Raw genomic sequence first — 25540 nt, 5'->3', positions numbered from 1 at the left:
ACACTGCAGCTTCCTTCCCACTAGCCCAAGATAGGTGAATCTTTCACCTCCTTTAAACCCTTGCAAACATGGTCACCCAATCTGAACAAGCTCCCGCCTGGATTTTGTATGGTGAACAGTAGAGTCAGCATTTTCTCTGCTTCAGATGCAGAACTGGCTGCCTCTGTTTCTTGCTCTCCAGCTCTCAGACCACCCCAAACCCAACTGTTGTCTATCTGTGATATTCATGGATTTGTAGGGAAGCCTGTAACCTGATCTCAACTATGGCTTCCTCTTCCCTCTTCCACATGGCAATGTGAAGCACATTAGCCTTGTATCTAGGGAGAAATGCTAATTAACTATCTTTGATCCCAACTCCTTTCATCTTAGAAGTAAATGGAAAGTTTACAGTGCAACTGTTTACAACCCAATACCTATAACACCTTTCTGGGATTTTGGCAGACTCCGGCATTCATGCTATACTCAGGTATTCTGGCATACTCAGAGACTGCTGCTACTGTCTCCAAGCATAAATGTATTGCACCTTGTTGTCAGTAAGACAATCTGAGCCTTCCTTTGATCTCTACCACCCAGGCTTGCTCTCAGGCAAACTGCAGAAAAGGCCACATGACCCCCTTCATTTACTTTAAATTTAAAGCTACAGTCACAAAATATAAAATCTCATAAACCTCATAATTATAACAGTATTCTGAGCTGGCAACTGCAGAAATTATCATATTAGTCTGTGTAATACACAGCACATCAAACCAGAAAAGGTTGAAAGTACACAGCATGTCAGGCAGCATCTGCAGAGAGAGAAACAGTTAATATTTCAGGCCAGTGACCTTTCATCAGAACTGGAAGGTTGAAAGGTCATCAAGCTGAAATGCTAACTTTATTCTGTCCACAGATACTGCCTGACTTGCTGAGTATTTCCAGCATTCACGGTTCTTATTTCAGATTCCCAGTATCCATAGTATTTTGTTTTTATTGAATTCATGATTTAATAGTTGTTGGGAGAATTTGGAGCTTGTGCGCTACCATTCTCCCACCATTAGGTGCCACAGATACTCCAACAAATACTCTATGATTAATATCCACTAAGAATGTGAAAGATACCCAGAGGAAGAATGTCATGATTATGCTATCCTTTCCTCTACTTTTGAAACCGTATTATGCATAGACACCTGGAGGTAACAATGTAATAGCATTATTGCACATTTGAGAACACTGAGATGGAATAGTTTCTCAAACAGCATGAGGACAATTGTTTTTTACTTTATTAACCTCCAATCAAAAGAAGCCTTTATTGTCAGCCGAGTCCCATCTGCTTCTGCCTGAGATCTGCACCCATATCTCTGGGTTGCTGGATAGGGGATAACAGTCAGGAGTATGGTAACAGTGGTTATGTTACTGGATTAATAATCCAGAAACCCGGGTTAAAATCCCACTGCAACTGCTGGGGGAATTTAAATGCAATTAATAAATAAATCTGGAACTGAAAAGCTTGTCTGTAATGGTGGCCATGAAAGCACCAGATTGTCGTAAATACCTATCTGGTTCAGTAATGTTATTTAGGGAAGGTAATCTGACGTCCTTTCCCACTCTGGCCTGTTTGTGATTCCAGACCCACATTCAAGAAGGCAGCTCAGCACCACCACCTTCTTGAGGACAATTAGAGATGGGTAATAAATGTTGACCTTGGCAACAATACCAATGTCGCATGAATGAATATTTTTTTTCTTAACCACAATAACTAGAATGGACACCCTAGCCAATTTATTCCCAACCTCTAACACCACTCTTAGGTGAGATTGGTTAATTCAGCACAGACAGGGATTGAGTCAGGGAGATAGAGAAGGTGCAACGCCTGCCCCTTTACCTCCTCCCTCCTCACCGTCCAAGGCCCCAAGCACTCCTTTCAGGTGAAGCAGCGCTTCACTTGCTCCTCCTTCAGTTTGGTCTACTGTATTCGCTGCTCCCAATGCGGTCTCCTCTACATTGGGGAGTCTAAACGCAAACTGGGTGACCACTTTGCGGAACACCTTTGCTCAGTCTGACAGCGTGACCCAGACCTTCCTGTTGTTTGCCATTACAACACCCCACCCTGCTCTCATGCCCACATGTCCGTCCTTGGCCTGCTGCAATGTTCCAGTGAAGCCCAATGCAAACTGGAGGAACAGCAGCTCATCTTTCAATTAGGCACTTTAAAGCCTTCTGGAATTAATATCGAGTTCGACGAATTAAGACCATAAACTCTCCCCTCCGTCTTTACCCCTTTTTTGATTGAATTATTTTCCTGTTTTTATTTATTTATTTATTCATTTTGAGAAAAAAAAATCCTTTTTCCCAGCCCCCCACCCCCAACCACACAGGGTCATCTGACACTTGTTTCTATGTTGTGCTTTCACAAAGCGTTCACCCTTGTTCTGCTATAACACATTCTGCTATCTTACCTTTCTGCCACTATCAGCACCTTCTATAGTCTTTAACACTCCCTTTGGCCTGTGTCCATGATATCTTTATCAAACTTCTCCTTATTTCCCACATATCCCTGACCTTCTGTTTTGCTCCACCTGCTCTACCCCCTCTTAAACAGAATAAATTCCATCACATTTCTACTTCTCTTTAGCTCTGAAGAAGAGCCATACACGCTAAAAACGTTAACTTTGTTTCTCTCTCCACAGATGCTGCCAGACCTGCTTTCTGCAGCATTTTCTGTTTTTATTTTATATTTGGGGGATTGAGTCTGTATCTTCAGTATGGCTCAGCTATTTGCTGCCTTAACCAACTAAGCTAGTGAGAACTATAGGATCAGGAATAAGCCATTTGATCCATTGAGCGTACTCCACTAATATTTTAGCATCCCACTTTCCTGCCTCCCTCCATATCCCGTAATACCCTCAACACATATTGACCTCACTTTTAATCGCCACAGTTAATTCTGAAGTAGCTGTTTGATTTGATTGCCCTGCATTTCTTCGTGTGACGTGTCCCTGTGCCAAAGTCAGTGGTCTGTTCTTGTTCAGTCTGTCAACATATCGCAGGAAGTTCAAGTTGTGAAGAAGCACTCTAAATATAGGACTGTCAACCTTTCTTTTTTCCTTGGGTGGGTTCCACAGACACTGAACAGAGCCAAACCTTTCTGAAAGGAAATTCCATTCTCAGCAGGATCTAGAGCTAATTGTTGTGCCTCTGCCAAGCTTTATGCATAACTTATTAGTAGTCAGATACACATTCTGGTTCCAGGGCTAGCATCATGCATGGAAACCTGGAGCAAGTGGTCTTAAATATTGAAAGCCTATCCTGCAGTTGAGCAAGATAAATCCATGCAGAATGGGAAATGGTGCAGTGGGTGTGGAGTCAGGAAGGAAGGATCTGTGCTTTTTTTTGTATGCGTTTTCTATGTTTTTTGTCTCTTTAGTTGTCTTTTTTGGCAAGTAGCGCTTTTGGGCTGGATTTTAAGGGCACTTTGGTTCCCGACCTCACTCTTCCCCTCACAACTGCTGGCCTTACATGGGATATGGATGTTGCTGATAAGAATAAATTTTTAAACTGGGGGGCCTCCCCAGCAAAAATTCAGTGGGGATCTCGCCTGGGAGAAGAACAGCTGCCCCACTGTCATTTAGGATGAAGTCAGGATTTTCACTTCTCAGGCAGGACGTCCTGCCTCAAAGAGCTGCTGGCCAATCGGATGGCTGGCAGCTCTGTGATCCCAGCAGTGCTAGGCAGGAGTGATTGCTGGGTCATTGCTGGGCAATCCCCAATGGAGATCATCGCTGAAGCTGGACACCAAAGTGGGGATTTCACCTGGTTAAGGCTGCCAGGTTCCAGTGAGGGGGGAATGAGGGGCCAAGTTTTAAAAAATTTATTCTTACATGGGATATGGGTGTTGCTGGTAAAGCCAGCAGTTGTTGCCCATCCCCAATTTCGCAACTGAGTGTCTTGCTAGGCCATTTCAGAGGGCAGTTAAGAGTCAACCACATTGCTGTCGGTCTGGAGTCACATGTAGGCCAGCTCAGGTAAGGATTGGGGATTTCCTTCCCTAAAAAATCAGTGAACCAGATGGGTTTTTACGACAATTGATGATAGCTTCATGGTCACCATCACAGACTGGCTTTCAATTCCAGATTTTTATTCATTGAATTTAAATTCCACCAACTGCCATGGTGAGATTTGAACCCATCTCCCCAGAGCATTAGCCTGGGCCCCTGGATTGCTAGTCAATTAATATTACCACTACACCACCGCCTTTTTAAAATTCTTTCACGGGATGTGGGCATCGCTGTCAAGGCCAGCATTTATTGTCCATCCCTATTTGCCCTTGGCCACCATCTTGAACAGATGTAGTTCATGAGTATTTCCAGCACTTTCTGTTTTTATTTCAGAATTCCAGCATCTACAGTATTTTGGTTTTATATAGAAGTAGGGAAGCCTTGCTATAATTTGGTGAGGCTGCACCTGGAGTACTGTATACAGATTTTGTCTCCTTACTAGAGAAGGGATCTACTTGCATTGGAGGCAGTTCAGTGAACGTTCACTAGGTGGATTCCTGGGAAGAAGGGATTGCTTTATGAGGAAAGGTTGAGCAGGTTGGGCCTATATTCACTGGAGTTTAGAAGAATGAGAGGTGATCTTATTGAAACATATAAGATTCTGAAGGGGAATCGAGAACTAGGGAGCACAGTTTAAAAATAAGGAACCTCCCATTTAAGAAGATGAGGAAGAATTTCTTCCCTGAGGGTCATTAGCTTTTGGAATTCTCTTCCACAGAGAGCAGTGGAGGCTGGATCATTGAATATATTCAAGGCTGAATTAGATTTTCAGCACTTCCTGTTTTTATTTCAGAATTCCAGATTTTTGATCTACAAGGAAGCCAAGGGTTATGGGCGGGGGGGACTAGGAAAGGCCACAAACAGATCGGCATGATCTTATTGAATGGTGGAGCAGGCTCAAGGGGCTGAATGGCCTACTCCTCCTATTTCTTTTGATCTTATGAAAACTCCAAAGTATTCTCCTACCATTCAACATTGACCTCAATAACCTGCTTCTCCAAGCCCAGCAGCGACTGTTATCATGCCCAAAGAGTGATTATCCCCATCTATTTCAACCAGCTCCATTCCTGTTTTCAGCTAGATATTTCTCTATCCTCTTAAGTGACATTTGCTAACTTTATTGTTGAGTTATGATCCAGGTAGGGACCAGTACCTTTTTATTTAAAGTAGACAAAGTTTGAATTCGCAGTTACCCACTAGGAGAATAAAGCCATGAAATTCCAAAACAAACTTTACAGAATCAGAAAAGTAATGCCATTTGCAATATATATCTTATACTCTAATATTCAGAATTAACATGAGGTAAATATGAATACACAGGCAAACTGCAAACATACCACACCACCATTAAATGCAGATGCGACTAAGACCAATCCCACGGATTTCTCAGGAACCTACCCAGACATCAGTGTTCCCTGTGAGTCACAAAATCTCATTAAAACTGTCTCCCCGTGAGGGATTTTATCTCCTCACTTTCAAAGATCTAGTCTGTGAATTCCCTCAGAAGTGACTCCAACTTGGACTGAAACAAAAACAGAAAATGCTGGAAAAGCCCAGCAGGTCTAGCAGCATCCGTGGAGGGAGAAATAGAGTTAACGTTTCGAGCCCGTATGGCCCTTCTTCAGTGCTGAAGAGAAGTGGAAATATGATGAAAGTTATACTGTTAAAGGGGGGTGGGGCAGGTGGAGCTGAATCTAGCATCCACAGTATTTTGCTTTTATCCGACTTGGACTCAATGAATGCTCACCTCCTGATGTTTCAATCTCTTCTCCTGAGACTGCTTTCCACAGGATTCACAAAGCTGCACTCCATCTTCTAATTACTGGCACATTTCCAACTCTTTTGCAAACCAGTAGCTTCACTAAGGTAGCACTGCCCCTGGGTTTCTCCAGACTCCAGCTTCCTGGCTGCACAGAGCTATAGATGGCTCCTAGGGCTTCTCCTGAACCTTAACTACCTCCAGCCCAGAACCAGTGACCTTCTGCCACCTTCTTATCCCCCCAAGACTTCTCTGTGAGCTGCAAACCACACAAAGTCCAAACTGTAACAACAGCTGGACTATTGGCTGCCAGGGCCTCTTTGAGCTCTATCTGCCTGGAGCCTGCTAACAGCAGCACCCTTTTGGAATAGCCTATTCTGCTACTGCAGATCACTAACCTAAATAGGAACCAGAGAACTTTCTTAAGCTCCGCCCATCTCCATGAAGATGTATTCTTTTAGGGTTCACAGAATGCTTTTGAACTAATTTAGCTCCAACTCCCAAAACAAAACATCTCCCTGGACTGAACATTTTTACAAGCAATGTAGGCATCATGTCTCCAGCTCTCCAGCTAAGTAAGTCCACCTACTGTTTTATGGTCTTTCCTTTCCAGCTGTTAACCCCTTAAGTCAACATGGCCCCAACCTTTTAATTGTAATAGACTCCAAGTTGTTTTCATTGCATCTATCCTAATTTTTATAGTTAAACTTTAATCTTCCCAGAACTAAACATTACCTCTAAAGTACTAACATGAACCATGAAGTAGATGCTCATCACAATGTTCACATGTAAAACATTAGCACCTCATCAAATCCTGGAGGAATACAAGCCTTTGGAACTATTACTTCAACCTTCAGTTGATGGCGCTTTTTAAAAAAATATTTGTCTGGGTTCCTCGTGGTGCAAAGTTTTCTGGAAGTCCAGTCTACAGAGTTAGATATTTGCGCTGTTTTATTCTAAGAAATAGAGATGCCATGTTGTAAACTGTGTGTGATGTGACGATGGTGTTTCCGCCTTACAGCTACGCAGCTCTAATTGCTGACTGGCCAGTGGTGGTCCTGGGGCTATGCACAGTGCTAATAGTGATATGTGCACTGGTTGGGATCCTGGTACCAGACCTTCCAGACTTCTCTGACCCACTGCTGGTGAGTGATTTACCCTTTTCTCTGAAGTAACTGAAGCTGCATCAAATTCTAAAGATCAATGCAACCTTATTCCCTTTAATGTAGCTTTGTAGTTTCTAGGTGGAAATAGTGGTTTCTGTGATGGCGGAAGCTCATCTTGGGATCATGAGCATCCACACCGCCACAGGAGTAAAGAAGAAAACATCAGATGTGGCTGCCACTATCCAGTGACTTCTGCTAGAAATGCATATTATTGGGGGAGCAAGAAATAAAGCAAAGAGATGAGCTGAGAGATGAGCAGACACAATTTAATTTATAAATAGTTGTTACATCAGTCCAGATCAAGATCAAATCACACTCACCACTGGACATGAGTGGGATGACCTGCAGCTCAGCATTCAACACCGAGCAATTAAAACACCATCTCCAGTTCCAGTAGTTAGACTGCAATGTATTGATGTATTTAACAACAGCTATTGACACTACTGTAAAGTTAGATCACAGCTGGATAAACAGTGAGGATTATATTCTGTTATTCCAGTTGCTGTCAGCAGCGCTGCTTGTTCATATCATCACTGGAACTTCATGGTTTTTTGCTGGGAGGGGTATTTCAACACTTCTGCTTTCAATTTTTGGGCGCAATGTTAAACAGAGGGCAGTCAATATTCCACAGCAGAATCCACAGAAGAACAGGCAATTCTCGCAGTGACCTGGCTAACGTTCCCTTGTCTAACACTGTCAGAAACTGGTTTAGCAGGTCATTCTTCCTATTACTTTTATGGGAGGTTGCTGTGAACAAAATGGGCATGTCATTTATCTGCAAACATGGCATGTCGCTGAACTTAGTGTGAACTTACTTTGTGTGAATTATTTTAAACAGTAGGGAGAAACTGTTTTCAAAGGCAGGAGGATCAATAACCAGAAGACACAGGTTTAAAATAATTGCCAAAAGAAACAGAGGGCAGATGAGGAGAGATTGTTTTATAGACAGTGGCCAGGATTTCCCGCGCCCAATCGTGTCAGGTGTGGTCGGTGGCGAGATCAGAGAATCGTGTGGGAAGGCCGTAGGCCTGTTTCCCGGCGTAGTGATTGTCCCCTCCCCCCATCAATGGCAGGCTATGTTTCCATCATCAGAAGTCGGGAACTTAATTTGAACATATCTGTATCGCATTATTGAGGCCACATACTGGAATCATCCCCCACATCATATTTAAAGCCCACGTCGGTGTGATTTTACGATAGCATGATTTACAATTGTCTTTAAAAGGCACGCACCTGGTAACCTGAACTCAAAGGGGAACTCGGAGGTTAGTGGACACAACTTTGTGCAGTGCTTGCGATGATCCCAATGCAAGGAAGCAGCTCTGCAGTTTCTGGGGGTGGGGGTGGGTAGTGTTGGTCACAGGCGAGCCTCCACAGCGGCTTCTTCATGGCTGGTTTGTTATGCTGGGGCAAGGGTGACAGTGCCAGGGAGAAGGGAACGTCAGGGCAAGGGCTACAGTGCCAGAGGGGAAGTGGGAGAAGGGAACCTCCAGGCAGGGACGACAGTGCCAGGGAGAAGGGAACATCAGGGTAAGGGCTGCAGTGCAATGGGGGGGGCTCATGGCAGCACAGACCAAAGTTTGAACAGAAACACATGCCGGGGGGGGTGGAGAAAACGGCTGTGCAAGTGCCAAAACGAGTCAAAGATGAGAACTCTTCTGCAGCTGTGAGCATGTAGCTTGAGCTCAATTGACATGCTTGGAGTCAGGGGCAACTGTGCCCACTCAATTGCACTAATTCTGGACAGTGCCAATAATTGCTTATCTACAGTTAACCCTTCGTGCACACACTTCAAACTTGAATGAATGCTACAGTGCTGCAGAACCATTGAGGCAAGCTTGAGGATCCGCTTGGGAAAGATGGCCATCGAACACTGATGAGGGATGTGCTCCCAAGTCCCTTGCATTATCTTTCAGTTGACATTGAAAAGTCATCCTCATGGTCTAAGCAAACCGCGAAGCCTTGGAGTGCAGGTTAGGACAATACCTGTGCATGAGATGAGATTTCAGGACGCAGTCGAGTAGCTGAAGCTGTCGCTACTCGGTTATATCGTGTGGGGAGGTGCTGGGTGGGGGCATGGTGAACAATCATGCGCACTAAACACAGGGCATCCATGTGGTGATCTGGACTCTCTGGCATGTGTTAAGGAGTCTTTAGAGGCAGCCGCAGGTGATGACTTGACCAAGAGGGGTCCTTAGGTGACAATTGCTGACCCTTGCGCCTCTCTCTTTGACACTGCAGTGAGGAGACCATCAGGAACATGGAGCCTGATGATCTCATTGTCTGCCTGCTTGCTTATAGGCAGGAGAGAAGAAGGCGAAGAATGCGACGGAGGCACCTGGCTCACCAAAGGGAGGAGCAGAACCCTGAAGACCAAGGGGCATGCAGAGGATGTACCCCATAGAGTCATCATTCATAGGCACATCGCTAGGCTCAGGGTCTATAGATGGCGCATGCGCTATCTGCAGATGAGCGAGAACCAGTGCCCCCAACGCCTGTGCGTTGGGAACTGGTCACGCACATATGCCACCTTCTGTAGGATTTGGCACCATGGGATCTTGGAGGGCATCCACTGCCCGTGGCAGTTAAAGTTACTGCTGCACTCAATTTCTACAGCAGTGGCTCCTTCCAGAGCCCCACGGGGGATCTTTGCAGGATATATAAAAACATACGAAATAGGAGCAGAAGGAGGCCATTCAGCCCGAGTCTGCTCTGCCATTCAATAAGATCATGGCTGATCTGTTTGTGTTTCGAGTTCCACATTCCCATCTACCCCGATAACCTTTGATTCCCTTGCCTAACAAGAATCTATCTACCTCTGCCTTAAAAATATTCAGTGACGCCACTGCCTTTTGAGGCAGGGGGTTCCAAAGCCGCACAAGCCTCTGAGAGAAAAAATTTCTCCTCATCTCTGTCCTAAAAGGACAGCCCATAAAGTTCCCCCTAACCACAAGAGGAAACATCCTTTCTACATCTACCTTGTCAAGACCAGTCAGGATCTTGTATACTTCAATGAAGTCACCCCTCACTTTTCTAAACTCCAGTGGAAACAAGCCCAGCCTGTCCAACCTATCCTCATAAGACAATCCACTCATTCCAGTTATCAGTCTAGTAAATCTCCTCTGAACCACCTCCAGCATATCTACATCCTTAAATAAGGAGACCAAAACTGCACACAGTATTCAAGATGCGATCTCACCAATACCCTGTATAAGCATAGCATCCTTACTTTTATATTCAGTTCCTTTCATAATGATAGCATTCCATTAACCTTCTTGATTACTTGCTGTACCTGCACACTAACTTTTTGTGACTCATGCACGAGAACACCTAGACCCCCCTGCACCTCGGAATTCTGCAACCATTCTTCATTTAAATAATACTCTGCTTTTTTATTCTTACTGCCAAATTGAACAACTTCACATTTTCCCACATTATACTCCATCTGCCCAGATTTTTGCCTACTCATTCAACTTATATATATCCGTCTGCAAACTCCTTATGTCTCCTTCACAACATACTTTCCTACCTATCTTTGTGTTGTCTGCAAATTTAGCTACCATGCCTTTGCTCCCCTCATCTAATTGATTTAAATTGTAAAAAGTTGGGGCCCCAGTACAGACCCCTGCAGGACTCCACTTGTCACATCCTGCCAATCGAACAAAGACCCATTTTTGCATACTCTCTGTTTTCTGCTAGCCAGCTAATCCTCTATCCAGGCTAATATGTTACACCATGAGCTTTTATTTTCTGCAACAACCTTTGATGTGGCACCCTATCAAATGCCTTCTGGAAATCCAAGTACAGCACATCTACAGGTTCCCCTTTATCCACAGTGCATGTTATTCCTTCAAAGAACTCCAATAAATTGGTTGAACATGATTTCCCTTTCACAAAACCATGCTGACTCTTCCTGATTACCTTGAGTTCCTCTAAGTGCCCAGCTATAACCTCCTTAATGATCGACTCTTAACACTTTCCCCACGACAGATGACAAACTAACTGGCCTATAGTTTTCTGTTTCCTGCCTCCCTCCCTTCTTGAATAGAGGGGTTATATTTGCTACTGATGGAACCTTTCCAGAATCTAGCGAATTTTTGAAAATTAACACGAACCCATCTACTACCTCGTTAGCTACCTCTTTTAAGACCTTAGCATGAACTCCATCTGGACCCGGAGACTTGTCAGTCTGGAGCTCCATGAGTTTGCTTAGTACTACTTCCCTAGTGATTGTAATTTCACCAAGTTCCTCTCTCCCCTCCACCTCCTAATTTACAGCTATTACTGGAATCTTTTTTATATCCTCTACGGTGAAGACAGAAGCAAAATATTTGTTCATTTCATCCGCCATTTCCTTATTATCAACTATTAACTCCCCACTGTCACTGTCTGGAGGGCCAACACTCACTTTACTTATTCTTTTCCCTTTTAAATACCTTTAGAAACTCTTGCTATCCGTTTTTACATTTTTAGCTAACTTCCTCTCATACTCTAATTTCTTTCTCCTGATTAACCTTTTAGTTTTTCTCTGCCGTTCTTTATATTCTGACCAAGTATCTGATCTGCTAGTCATCTTTGTGCAGTTATATGCTTTTTCCTTAAGTTTGATGCTTTCCTTAACTTTTTTAGTTAACCATGGATGGTGGGTCCTCCCTTTCGCATTTTTCTTCAGTAAACCAGTTAACTTCAGCTAGCTTGGCTTTCATGCCCACATAGTTGCTCTTATTTAAGTTTAAAATACTAATTTTAGACCCACTCTCTTCCATTTCATACTGGGTGTAAAATTCAATGATATTGTGGTTGCTGCTACCTAGGGGTGCCTTTATTCTGAGGACATTAATTAATCCTGTCAAATTACACAATACCAAGTCTAATATAACCTGCCCACTGGTTGGTTCCAGAACGTGCTGCTCAAAGAAACTATCTCGAAAGCAGACTATGAACTCCTCATCCTGGCTACTACTGCCAATCTGATTTTTCCAGTTTATATGTAGATTAAAGTCACCCATGATTATTACCATCCTTTATCACAAGCACCCAATAATTCTTCTTGTATACTTCGCCCTACATTGTGGTTACTGTTAGGGGGCCTGTAGACCACTCCCACTAGTGAGTTCTTTCCCCTACTATTCCACATCTCCAATCGAACCGATTCTACATCCTGATCTCCTGAACCAAGGTCATCTCCAACTATTGCAAATGCCATTCTTGATTAACAGTGCTACCCCTCCATCTTTACCTAGCTTCCTATTCTTCTTGAAGGCCATATACCCCTCAATATTTAGGACCCAATCCTTGTCATCCTGCAGCCACGTCTCAGTAATGGCTATCAGAACATATTTATTTTCTTCAATGTGCGCTATCAATTTATTTACTTTGTTATGAATGCTAAGTGCATTCAGATACAGAGCCTTTAGTTTTGACTTATTGTTATCTTTGTGACATCTAGTCTTGATTCTTGGTGCATTCTTAGGTTTTTCCCTCTGGCGCTTCCTACCATTCTCCGGCCCTCATTTCCCATATTACTATTTTCCTTTCTTACCTTGTCTCCACTCTTTGATATACCACATCTTTCCACATTTGATCCCTTGCCCCCACTATTTAGTTTAAAACCCTCTCTACTTTCCTAGTTATGCGATTTGCAAGAACACTGGTCCCAACACAGTTCAGGTGTAAACCATCTCAACGATACAGCCCCCACTTTCCCCAGTACTAGTGCCAGTGCCCCACAAATCAGAACCCACTTCTCCCACACCAGTCAAGTGTTCATCTCTAATTTTCTGTACCCTGTGCCAATTTGCATGCGGCTCAGATAATAATCTAGAGGTTATAACCTTTGAGGTTCTGCTTTTCAATTTAGTATCTAGCTCCACATACTCTTTATGCAGAACCTCTTTACTAGTTCTACCTACGTCGTTGGCACCTACATGGACCACAACAACCAGATCCTCCCCCTTCCACTACAAGTTCCTCTCCAGCCCTGAGCAGATGTCTCAAACCCAGGCACCGGGCAGACAACACAGCCGTCTGGACTCTCGCTCTTTGCTACAGAGAACAGTGTCAATCCCCCTCACTATACTGTCCTCTACTACCACGACATTGTTTTTCTCCCCCCACTTGAATGGCTTCCATGCCATGGTCAGTTTGCTCATCCACCCCGCAGCCCCCGCTCTCATCCAAACAAGATGAGAGAACCTCAGACCTATTGGACAATTGCAGAAGCTGACACTCCTGCACTCGTGCCCTCTGGGCCCTCTTACCTGCCTCCCTCACAGTCACACCCTCCTGTCCCTGACCACTGACCAAATCAGAAGACCCTATCCTAAGTGGTGTGACTGCCTCCTGGTATAAAGTGTCCAGGTAACTTTTCCCCTCCCTGATGTGTCGCAGAGTCTGCAGCTCAGCTTCCAGCTCAATGACTCTGAGCCGAAGTCCCTCGAGCTGCAAACACTTACTGCAGACGTGTTTGCCCTGGATCACAATGTTATCCAGGAACACCCACATGCTGCAGCTTTGACACATCACCTCCTTCATCCCTTCACCAAAATCCCCCGCTGACCAAACTCCAAGTCTGCTCTCAGTTTCCTCAGCTGCACTCTGTTTACCCACTCACAAACCTCCACGCACAAATGTATCCAGGACATCACAGACGCCCTTTTTCCCAAGGCACACAACTTTGCCAACTTCAACAGAGATCAAGCAAGCCAGGAAGCAAGAGCGCTGGAATTTGCTGAGACATCCGGATTCCCACAGGTGCAGGGTACCATCGACTGCACTCATGTGGCTCTTAAATCTCCCTGGCAACAAGCAGTCCAGTATGTGAACCACAAAGGCTTCCACTCTCTCAATGTTCAGCTGGTCTGCAACCATAACAAATGGGTCATGCATCTGTGTACAAGATACCCTGGAAGCATCCATGACTCGTACATCCTCAGCAGGTCTCCCTGACATCTTCCAGGGACCACACAGGATGCAGAATTGGCTCCTTGGGCACAAGGGCTACCCACGAAGGACGTGGCTGATGATGCCCGTGCAGCAGCTTCAGTCTCCTGGGGAGTTTGGTTGAGCACGCCATTGGCATCCTGGAAATGAGGTTCTGGTGCCTGTACAGATCTGACGGAGCACTCCAGTACACTCCCCAGAGGGTGTCATGCATCATAGTGGCTTGCTGCACACTACACAACTTGGTGATGCAATGGGGGTAGGACCTGGATGATGAGGAGATGCAAGAGCTTCATGTGTCCTCCGATGAGAAAACGAAGGGGATGAGGGTGATGAGGTCCTGGAAGGAGAGGATGCAGGCAATGAGGCCATTGCATTGGCCAGATGAGGCAGGCTTACTCATGAGGCCCTCATTGCCACAAGATTCCAGTAGGATGATGATGAGACGCAGTGAGGACACTCCTGAGATCTTCACATTGCAACTGGGAACATCTTGACACCTGTCTAGCTGAGGGCAGCGCACATGCACTCTGTGAAGAGGCTCATATCGTGGAGAAGCTGCTGAGACACAGCAGGCACATGGACTTTGACATGAACAAGACAACTTGATCCTTTGGCAGGCTTCATCACCTCTTCCCTTCAGCACCACAGCTTCACCTGTCAGGAATGGTGTCGAGATAGGGGTGGGGTAGAGAGGCGGGGTGCAGACCCACCTCTAAGGTACTGAGAGCACACACAGAGATGAGACATTTTTGGGAGTGTATTTACAATGGTCAGCATTTAGTACAAGTGATAAACACCGTTCTTGACCTTTTCTATTCCTGCTAGTATATCTTGATGCTCCTTTGACACCTACAGGTGAGGTGGCCTGCTGACTCTACGCCCTGTTGTCTGTGATGACCTTGGCAGGTGTCCTCTGGAGGGCTGAGACCTGGAGGGCCCTGGCCTGCTTTTGGGGCCCTGCTGTATGGCAGTGGCACCCTCATTGGCTTGAGAAGTTGAAGCTGCTGGGGTCAGTGCTGGATCCTCACTTGGCCGCCAACCTCAACGTCATCACAGGAACGGTCCAGATCGTCGCCAGCCAGCTGCATGGCTCTATTTTGAAACAGAGGACCTTGATATCAGGCACTCTTCCACCAGTCTGCAACCTCTTCTTGTGTGACAGCTTGCCATGCATGAATACAGATGGAGAGAATGTCAGATGAGGAGGATGCCTGGCATGTGTGGGTGCTGAGTGGTGGCATGGACAGGATGAGGACATGATTCACAGGCCAGATGAAGGTGTGCGTGAGAGAGTGAATGGTGATGGCCCTTGACCTGGAAGTGATTGAAATCCCTGTGGATGTGTGATGGGTTTGTGAGTGTGTGAGTTGAGAATGATGAGAAGAGTGGCTTACCCTGGTGGAACGGAGGAGATCATTTATCTTAGTCATAGAGGTCTACAGCACAGAAAAAGGCCCTTCAGCCCATCAAGTCTGCGCCAGTCAAACAAATACCTAACCATTCTAATCCCATTTTCCAGCACTAGGCCCATAGCCTTGTATGCCATGGCATCACAAGTGCACATGCAAATACTTCTTAAATGTTATGAGGGTTTCTGCCTCTACCACCCTTTCAGGCAGTGAGTTCCAGATACCCACCACCCTCTGGGTGAAAAAATTCTTCCTCACATCCCCTCTAAACCTCCTGCCCCTTACCATAAATCTATGCCCCCCGGTTATTGATCCCTCCACCAAGGGGAAAAGTTCCTTCCTGTCTACCCTATCTATGCCCCTCATAATTTTATACACCTCAATCATGTCCCCCCTCAATCTTCTCTGCTCCAGGGAAAATAACCCCAGTCTATCCAATCTCTCCTCATAACTAAAACTCTCCAGTCCAGGCAACATCCTGGTAAATCTCCTCTGCACTCTCTCTAGTGCAATCACATCCTTCCTATAATGCGGATTCCAGAACTGCACGCAATACTCTAACTGTGGCCTAACCAGCGTTTTATAAAGTTCCAGCATAACCTCCCTGCTCTTATATTCTATGCCTTGACTAATAAAGGCAAATATCGCATACGCCTTCTTAACCACCTTATCTACCTGTCCCGCTACCTTAAGGGACCGGTGGACATGCACACCAAGCTCCCTCTGATCCTCAGTACTTCCCAGGGTCCTACCTTTCATCGTGTATTCCCGTGCCTTGTTTGCCCTGCCCAAGTGCATCACCTCACACTTATCCGGATTAAATTCCATTTGCCACTGATCAGCCCATCTGACCAGCCTGTCTGTATCCTCCTGTAATCTAAGGCTATCCTCCTCACTATCTACCACCCCACCAATTTTCGTGTCATCCGCTAATTTACTGATCAACCCTCCTACATTCAAGTCTAAATCGTTTATATATACCACAAACAGCAAGGGACCCAACACCAATCCCTGTGGAACCCCACTGGACACAGGCATCCAGTCACAAAAACACCCCTCAACCATCACCTCTGCTTCCTGCCACTCAGCCAATTCTGGATCTAATTTTCCATATTGCCTTGGATCCCATGGGCTCTTACTTTCGTTATCAGTCTCCCATGCGGGACCTTACCAAAAGCGGCACTGGGTGGCTGTCCTCTTTTGGAAGCTGTTGGCACTGACCACCGCTGCCACCACCTCCCATGCTAGATTTGTCACCTTGGATGAGGTTCTTTGCCCAGAGAGGGGGTAGAGAACATTGCAGCGGGCGTCCGCTGCATCCAGTAGGCACTCGAGCGAGGCGTCGTTAAATTTGGGGGGCAGCTCTTTGGCAGCCATCAGTTCCCAGCAGCTTCCTGTCCCTTGAAGATTGCTAGCTGTGCCCAGGGACAGCCTTTAAATATGGCGCCCAGTTTATTGAAGGCCTGCGGTCACGGTGGGGCGGGGGAATCTGAGGCTGCCCTGCCAGTGATCCGATGTGAAACCTGTGCCTCTCAATTTTTTAAACAAAATGGCACACACTAAGGCAGAAAAAACCACCATTGCCATCGGCAGGTTACACACTGATTTCCCCACCCTTTTTATTCATTCACAGGATGTGGGTATCGCTGGCTACACCAGCATATATTGCCCATTCCTAGTTGCCCTTGAGAAGGTGGTGGTGAGCTGCCTTCTTGAACCGCTGCAGTCCATGTGGTGTAGGTACACCCACAGTGCTGTTAGGGAGGGAGTTCCAGGATTTTGACCCAGCGATAGTGAAGGAACAGTGATATATTTCCAAGTCAGGATGGTGAGTGACTTGGAGGGGAACTTCTAGGTGGTGGTGTTCCCATCTATCTGCTGCTCTTGTCCTTCCAAATGGGAGTGGTCATGGATTTGGAAGGTGCTGTCGAAGGATCCTTGGTGAATTCTTGCAGTGCATTTTGTAGATGGTACACACTGCTGCTACTGTGTATCGGTGGTGGAGGGAGTGAATGTTTGTTGATGTGGCGCCAATCAAGCGGGCTGCTTTGTCCTGGACAGTGTTGAGCTTCTTCAGTGTTGTGGGAGCTGCACTCATTCAGGCAAGTGAGGGGTATTCCATCACACTCCTGACTTGTGCCTTGTAGATGGTGGACAGGCTCTGGGGAGTCAGGAGGTGAGTTACTCGTCACACAACTCCTAGCCTCTGACCTGCTCTTGTAGCCACAGCATTTATATGGCTAGTCCAGTTCAGTTTCTGGTCAATGGTAGCCCCCAGGATGTTGATAGTAGGGGATTCATTGAAGGTAATGCCATTGAACATCAAGGGGCGATGGTTGGATTCTCTCTTGTTGGAGATGGTCATTGCCTGGCACTTTTGTGGTGCAAATGTTACTTGCCACTTGTCAGCCCAAGCCTGGATATTGTCCAGGTCTTGCTGCATTTGGACATGGACTGCTTCAGTATCTGAGGAGTTGCGAATGGTGCTGAACATTGTGCAATCATCAGCAAATATCCACGCTTCTGACCTTATGATGGAAGGAAGGTCATTGATGAAGCAGCTGAAGATGGTTGGGCTGAGGACACTACCCTGAGGAACTCCTGCAGTGATGTCCTGGAGCTGAGATGACTGACCTCCAACAACCACAACCATCTTCCATTGTGCTAGGTATGACCCAATATCGGACTTTGTCGATTTCTAGGACCGTTCCGACCAGTGAGTAGTTATGTGAAATCCTTTGCCTGAGAGGTGGAAAAAGGTTTAATAAAATTCAAAAGGAAATTTGATAAATATTTGTGGGGCCATGGGGAAAAAGCAGTGAATAGGACTAATTGAATAGCCAGCACAGGCATGAGGGGGTGAGTGGACTCCTGTGTTGTATGATTCTATAATTTTGAGGAGCTGGGGACTGACTAAAGACCGCAAACTATGTATGTGAACAGTCTTGTGATGTTTCTAAGATATAATTGGGTCCTTCTATTCTAATGAGCTGATTCTAATGAGCAATTCTAAAGCATAACATGTAATAACAAGGGTTTGCTAACGACATCGATGCGCTTCCTCTAATGTAGGTGATAATTCAGCAGAACGTTTGGATTGTCTACTTTTTGCTGTTGATGGGATAGATCGCCACCTACAGGAGGCTGGGAAGGATGCAACAGGAAGAATTAGACTTGCGTCAGTCCAATGCATTGCAAACAGCTAGCTGAACAGGAGACGTTGTCAGACCTCTATTTTGTAGCTATTTTTCTTACTCAAGGTTATTGTGTGGAGGGTTGGGGCAGGCACCAGTTTCATGAATAGTTTTGTTTTCAGCTGGTAGTCGAGCATAATTTAAATGCGCCATAGATATCCTCAAATGATTGTTTCCTTGATGGCTGAGTACAGTACTAGCCACACACACCAGCAATTTCCCAGTTTTATTCCAGGCCTCTGCTCAGCTAGCTGGTCTCAGGCAGCATGGCAGCAGGGGCTCTATTGGCAAAATCTCATGGCCCCTGCCAAAAAGTGCCATGTGGATTCTAAGAACTGAATAGGGCTTGACGGCCGTGTTGTCTGTGGTTGACTAACCTGGCCATGCTCTCTTTTAAGCCTCTTGCACAGTCCAGCCAGCTGGTGTCAATCCTTCCCCGAACAGTAGTTCTAATCCCATGTACCTCCTCCATCAAATGGCAACTTAAGTGAGCAAGCAGAGGGCAGCAGGAACTATATTCCTGGCAGCAAGAACCGTACCCCAGCAGCATGAGTAAGTACTAAGGGAAGGAATGGAAGAAAAAACATTAAACATGTTGAAAATGTTGGTTGGTGTGCAACAGTGGCGCATTAGTTTGCACCTTTGGAGGAGGGAATGAAATGCTTCCTGTTGGTAAGATGACATTTTGCTGTGGAATGTTTGCAGGGATTTGAACCCAGAGGAACAGCAATTGGTCAGAGATTAGTCACCTGGAATAACATGGTGAAAAACACGGGGTATCAAGCGACACTTGCAAACTATCCTTTCAAATATGCGGAGGAGCAAGCCAAGAGGTGAGTTACATAACTCAGTAAGTACAGCATGTAAAAATATATGTATTCGGGGACCAGGGCATCAAACCATGAGAATTTGGCCAGATTTTTTTAGTGCAACAGATACGTTTTGTATCCCAGGAAAAATATGTTGTAACAAGCTTCAAAAACCTTTTGAAAGGGTTGCAGTTTGCACAGATTGAGGTTTTCTTGAGAACTGACAAATCAGCCAATTTTATTTTCCCAAATGGATATTTTGGCATCCTGTTGTTGATTTCACAGCAGGACAGTTTGATGTTGGGACCTTGTTATTGAAACTGAACAGTAAGAGTGTATGATTTGGGGAGACCAACAGATCAGCATAACCAAGGAGGAAGTTCGGCAAAGCCAGACATTCATGGAGGGAGAGGATTCAACATTTGCTAAAGGAACAGTGACTGCATTTGCAAAATAATTGATTGAGTTTGAAATTCTCCTATTCTTTTAACATAGAATCATAATGGTTTCGGCACAATAGGAGGCCAGTCGTGTCTGCGTTGGCTCTGAAAGAGCAATTCACCAGTGCCACTCCCCACCTTCTCCCCATAGCCCTGCACATTCTTCCTTTTCAGATAATAATCCAATTGCCTCTTGAATACATTGATTGAGTCTGCCTTTCATTTTCAGGCAGTGCATTCCACATCCTAACCACTCATATGAAAAAGTTTTACCTCGTGTCACCATTACCTCTTTTGCCAATCACCAACTTGATCCTTCCACCAATGGGAACAGTTTCTCCCTGTCTGTTTTGTCCAGACCCTTCATAATTTTGAATACCTCTATCAAATTTCCTCTCAACCTTCTCCAAAGAAAACACTTCGGGTTTCTCCAACACATTTACGTAGCTGAAGTTCCTCATCTCTTGAACCATTCTCGTGAATCTTTTCTGCACCCTCTCTAATATCTTATTATCTTTCCAAAAGAACTGGACACAATACACCAGCTGAGGCCCAACCAGTGTTTTATACAAGTTTAACATAACTTCCTTGCTTTTGTACTCTATGCTCCTAATGATAAAACCTCAGATACTGTATACTTTATTAACTGCTCTCTCAACTTGTCCTGCCACCTTCAATGATTTATGTACGTATACACCCAGGTCCTTGCATCCCCTTTAGAATTGTACCTTTTATTTAATATTGTCTCTCTCTGCTTTCCTTCTATCAAAATAAATCACTTCACACTTCTCTGCATTAAATTTCACTTGCCATTTGTCCACCCATTCCATCAACCTGTCTGTATCCTTCTGAAGTTCTACGCTATCCTCATAGTTCACAATATTTCCAAGTTTTAAATCATCTGCAAACTTTGAAGCTGTGCCCTGTACACCAAGGTCTAGGTCATTAATATATTCCAGGAAGAGCAGGGTTTCTAACACCGACCCCTGGAGAACTCCACTATAAATCTGCCTCCAGTACCGAAAAATAACCATTAACCACTACACTCTGTTCCCTGTCTCTCAGCTAATTTCGCATCCATGTTGCTATTGTCCCTTTGAGTCCATGAGCTCTAATTTTACTCTCAAGTCTGTTTGGCATTGTTATGACCATAGTTGATGTTAATTGCTGCGCAAACCAAATCCCAGAGGGAAATTTGGCTTATGGGCCTTAACCTTTTTTTTTGTGTTCTGATAATGAGAAGAAGCTGTACCGATCTCAGCAGTAAGAGACTCAGTAACACGTTTGGGTTTTTAAAAAATTAAAAGTCAAAGTTTTATTCACAAAATATAAAAGAAAACTTAAGCACACAAGATTACAGTTACACAATTAAGGTTAGTCTTACAAAACATTCCCCCAAAAACTCTCTATTTGGTCAAACCCACAAGTCACCACTTTCTAGGCAACACTTCCTTATAGATGAAATCCAGTAAAATTACACAAGGCAAACTGCTGTAGCTTCAGTAAAGGTGTACCACATGACCTTTACCCTCTTCCGCTCTGTGGTGGAATCCACTTCAGATTAAAACTGTTTGCTGCAGCCCAAGACTTCACTGGCTTGTCCCATTGTTCACATACACCTCTTTGAAACTCATATCCTTCCAAATCTTTCATGTTTCCAACTGGTCTTTGCTTTTGGGTCAATAAAATATCACATCCCTGCTACTTGTTTACCTATGAACTCCTGCAAGATGTAAACATTTTCTTGGCAGCTCTGACTCCCCTTTGATATTCAAACAACCTCTCAACTTTTCTAAAAATGCAAATGTTAGATCTAATCTATTGCCTTGTACCACAAACTGAACACCTCTAACCTTTTCATGTTTCCAAGCCACCCCGCCCAAAACAACCTGACTCCTGTCAAGCTCTAAGGTAAAAGCAAGATACTGCAGATGCTGGAAATCTGAAACAAAAATAAAAATAGCTGGAAAAACTCAGCAGGTCTGATGAAGAGTCATACGGACTCGAAACGTTAACTGTATTCCTCTCCACAGATGCTGTCAGACCTGCTGAGTTTTTCCAGCTATTTTTGTTCCTGTCAAACACTTGTCTACACACACACACACACACACACAGCCTTTTTTTACAGAATAACACAATATTCCCCTAAAATATTTTTTGAAAAACATCCATTCTCACAGGCACTTTATTACATGACTTTTGGAAGTCCACATATATCATATTAACAGCATTACCTCATCAGCCTTCATCAAAGTAACTCCAGCAGGTTATGTAAAGACGACTTTCCCTTAACAAATCTGTGTTGGCTTTCCTTAATTAACCCACATTTGCCCAAGTGACTATTAATTTTGGAGAAGAGAAGGCTGAGAGGAGATTTGATAGAGGTATTCAAAATCATGAGGAGCCTGGACAGAATAGATAAGAAACTGTTCCCACTTGTGAAAGGATCAAGAACAAGCGGGCAAAGCTTTAAAATAACTGGCAAAAGAAGCAATGACAACAGGAGGAAAAGCTTTTTCACACAGCAAGTAGTTCAGGACTGGAATGCACTGCCTGATAGTGTGGTGGAGGCAGGTTCAATCAAGGCATTCAAAAGAAAATTAGACTGTTGAGTAAGGGGCGGGCAAGGAGACAGGCGACTATGCCAGAGTGAGACAGAGACTGAGTGAGTAGCAAATTAGGTTCACGTAGCAATTCAGTGCATGGGGGAAAGAGGTGTAGTATACGTAGGAATTATTCTAAGTTAATTAAGTGAGTAATTAAATTAAGTTAACTAAATAACATAAGTAACCATGGCAGGACAGGTGTTATGTTGCAGCTGTGGAATGTGGGATCTTTTGGACATCAAGACAATCCATGACAAACACGTCTGCAGAAAGTGTAAGCAGCTTGAAGAATTCCGGATCAGGATTATTGACCTGGAAGCCAAACTGCAGACACTGCACAGCAAAAGGGAGGGGGAGAAATAGCTTTACATTTTGTTCCAGAAGACGGGCATGCCTCTTAGAACATGGTTGTATGTTTTGGTCAGCAGTGAGGGACAGGAGGATGTAACCGTGAGTGAAGCAGGTAAATGGACTGAGCGGACAATAGTGGAGAAGCCTCAGATCTTGCAATTGTTATGCTTCAGTTATACAGGGCATTGGCGAGACCACATCTTGAATATCGTGTGCGGTTTTGGTCTCCTTATTCGAGGAAGGATGTAAATGTGTTGGAGGCGGTTCAGAGGAGGTTTAATCAGTGAGTTGTCTTATGAGGAAATGTGTGACAGACTGGGCTTGTTTCCCCTGGAGTTTAGAAGAATGAGGGATGACTTGATTGAAGTATAAAAGATCCTGAATGGTATTGACAAAATGGACATGGAAAGGATCTTTCCTGTTGTGGATGAGTCCAGAACTAGGGGGCACTGTTTTAAAATTAAGGGTTGCCCTTTTAGGACAGAGATGAGGAGAAATTTTTTCTGAGGGTTGTGTGACTTTGGAACTCTCTGCCTCAGTAGGTGGAGGTGGAGTCATTGAATATTTTTAAGGTGGTGGTAGATAGATTCTTGTTAGGCAAGAGAATCAGAGATTATCGGGTGTAGATGAGAACGTGGAATTCGAAACACAAACAGATCAGCCATGCTCTCATTGAATGACGGAGCAGGCTCTGGGGGCCGAATGGCCTTCTGCTCCTATTTTGTACTTTCATATGTTATCTAAAAAGGAGGAATATGCTGGGTTATGGGGTGAAGGTAGGGGAATGGCATGAGGTGAGTTGCTCATTCGGTGCAGACATGCTGGGCCGAATGGCCTCCTTCTGTGCTGTAACAATTCTGTGATCTTGTTCGGAATTATCATTTCTAGAAGCTTCCCCACCAGAAAGGTTAAACTGACTGGTCTGTGGTTGCTGTGCTTACCTTTACACCCTTTTTTGATTAAAAGTGTAACATCTGCAATTCTCCAGTCCTCTGGAACCACCCCTGAGTCTAAGGAAGACTGGAAAATTATGGCCAGTGCTTCTGCAATTTGCTCTCTCACTTCCTTTAGTATCCTTGGATGCATCTCATCTGGTCTGGTGCCTCATCAGCTCTCAAGTACAGACATCCTAACCAAGACCTCCTCCTTACCAATTTTAAACCGTTCAAAAGTTTGGATTATCTCCTCTTTCGCCATGACCTGGGCCGCATCTTCTCCCCTGGTAAAGACAGATGCAGAGCACCCATTTAATACCCCAGCTATGCCCCCTGCCTCCATGCACAAATCCCCCTTTTGATCCCTTATCAGCCTCTCTCCTCCCTTTACCACTCTTTTACTATTTACTTATATATTAGCTGCTCTCTCTTTGCTTGTCTTATTTGCTTTTTCAATTCCCCTCCAAACCTTCTATATTTAGCCTGGTTCACCATTCTATTATCCACTTGACATCTGTCATGTGCACACTTTTTCTTCTTCATCTTAATTTCTATCTCTTTTGTCATCCAGGGAGCTCTGGATTTGTTTGCCCTGCCTTTCCCCCTCGTGGGAATGTACATTGTTGGTGCACAAACTGTCTCTTCTTTAAAGGCAGTCAGTTCTGTTACAGTTTTTCCTGCCAACTTTTGATTCCAATTTATCTGGGTCCACTCCATCCTTGCCCCATTGAAGTTGGCTTTCCCCCAGTTAATTATTCTTACTCTGGTTTGTTCCTTGTCCTTTTCCATGACAAATCTGAATCTTATGATACAATATCCCCCTACTGACACCTGATTCAATTGGCCCACCTCATTTCCAAGAACCAGGTCCATCAGTGCCTACTTTCTTGTTGGATTGGAAACATTTTGCTGTCGAACATTCTCCTGAATACACTCTGGAAACTCTTGATCCTCTCTGCCCTTTAGACTACTGCTATTTATTGTTAAATAATCACTGTTATACATGGATATAATGTACTAAGCTACAAATTGCTATTAGAGATATTAGCAAACACTCCTTGAGGGGACATTAAGCCACTCATAACAGGGCTATCACCACCAGTGTCCATCAACTGTCATTTGAGTGTGATGAGCATTCAAATTCCAAGATCACCAGCAGTAATTTCTGGACTGATGTATGCTTTTATAAAGTCAAAACAAAGCAATATGGTGCCCATTATGTTCTAATATTTGTGGTTACTGGTTACTCCGACAAAGATGCATTCTTGTACTGTATTAAAATGAAAGGGGAGAGATATACAAAGTCCCCCTCATTTATTTGTAGCAATGGTTCTTCATTTTATATCTGCTTTCTGATTTTGTACAAGCCATCGAGAAGACAGGTGGTCAGATGATCCCTATGAGAGAGACAAGCGGCAGGCAGAGTGGAATTTCCACAAGGACAGTTTCTTCTGTGATGTTCCAAGTAAGTGTTGTGCTCTTGATAGAGCTACCTAGCCTTGTTTAAACACCTAATCGATCGTCAGCAACATTGTTCATGTCTATCTTAAGGTCTGGAGCCAAGTTGTGTTGTTGAGTACCTAAGTTGACAGCTGTGTTTAGCTTGACTTGCCCTTTCTAATCACGCTGCTCAGGAGATGAGGTCTGTCTAAGTCGGCACGTCCTGAAGCCAAATGGAGGCTAAATGTTAGGGAAGTTTCAGTAGATTGCCAAATATTTGTAAATCACTGGCTCCTATCCTGGGGCAGCTAGCTGATTAAGGTCAGAAAAAACAGCAGCAAATGGAGTATGATGACTGCATCAGGAGATGAAACCATACACATGCTCTGACAAAGAAAATGTGTACAGGAAAGGATATATTACAATATTGCAATCACTTGGTATATATGTTA

The 25540-nt window shown here is 44.5% G+C and overlaps 1 protein-coding gene across 11 annotated transcripts in view; it reads left to right on the top strand.

Annotated features, from left to right (window-relative positions):
- Positions 1 to 25540, top strand: part of disp1 (dispatched homolog 1 (Drosophila)) — a 457303-nt gene that overhangs the window by 411731 nt on the left and 20032 nt on the right. For all 11 annotated transcript variants that reach the window (XM_078542763.1, XM_078542762.1, XM_078542759.1 and 8 more), the window contains 3 exons: positions 6815 to 6938; positions 19213 to 19340; positions 25016 to 25113. In XM_078542763.1, the coding sequence (XP_078398889.1) occupies positions 6815 to 6938; positions 19213 to 19340; positions 25016 to 25113 (350 nt within the window). The remainder of the gene's footprint in view (positions 1 to 6814; positions 6939 to 19212; positions 19341 to 25015; positions 25114 to 25540) is intronic.

The sequence above is a fragment of the Cetorhinus maximus genome, chromosome 5 (genome assembly GCF_964194155.1).
Source record: "Cetorhinus maximus chromosome 5, sCetMax3.hap1.1, whole genome shotgun sequence".
NCBI lineage: Eukaryota > Metazoa > Chordata > Chondrichthyes > Lamniformes > Cetorhinidae > Cetorhinus > Cetorhinus maximus.
Note: the sequence above shows the minus strand (reverse complement) of the source record. Positions and strands in the feature narration are given on the sequence as shown.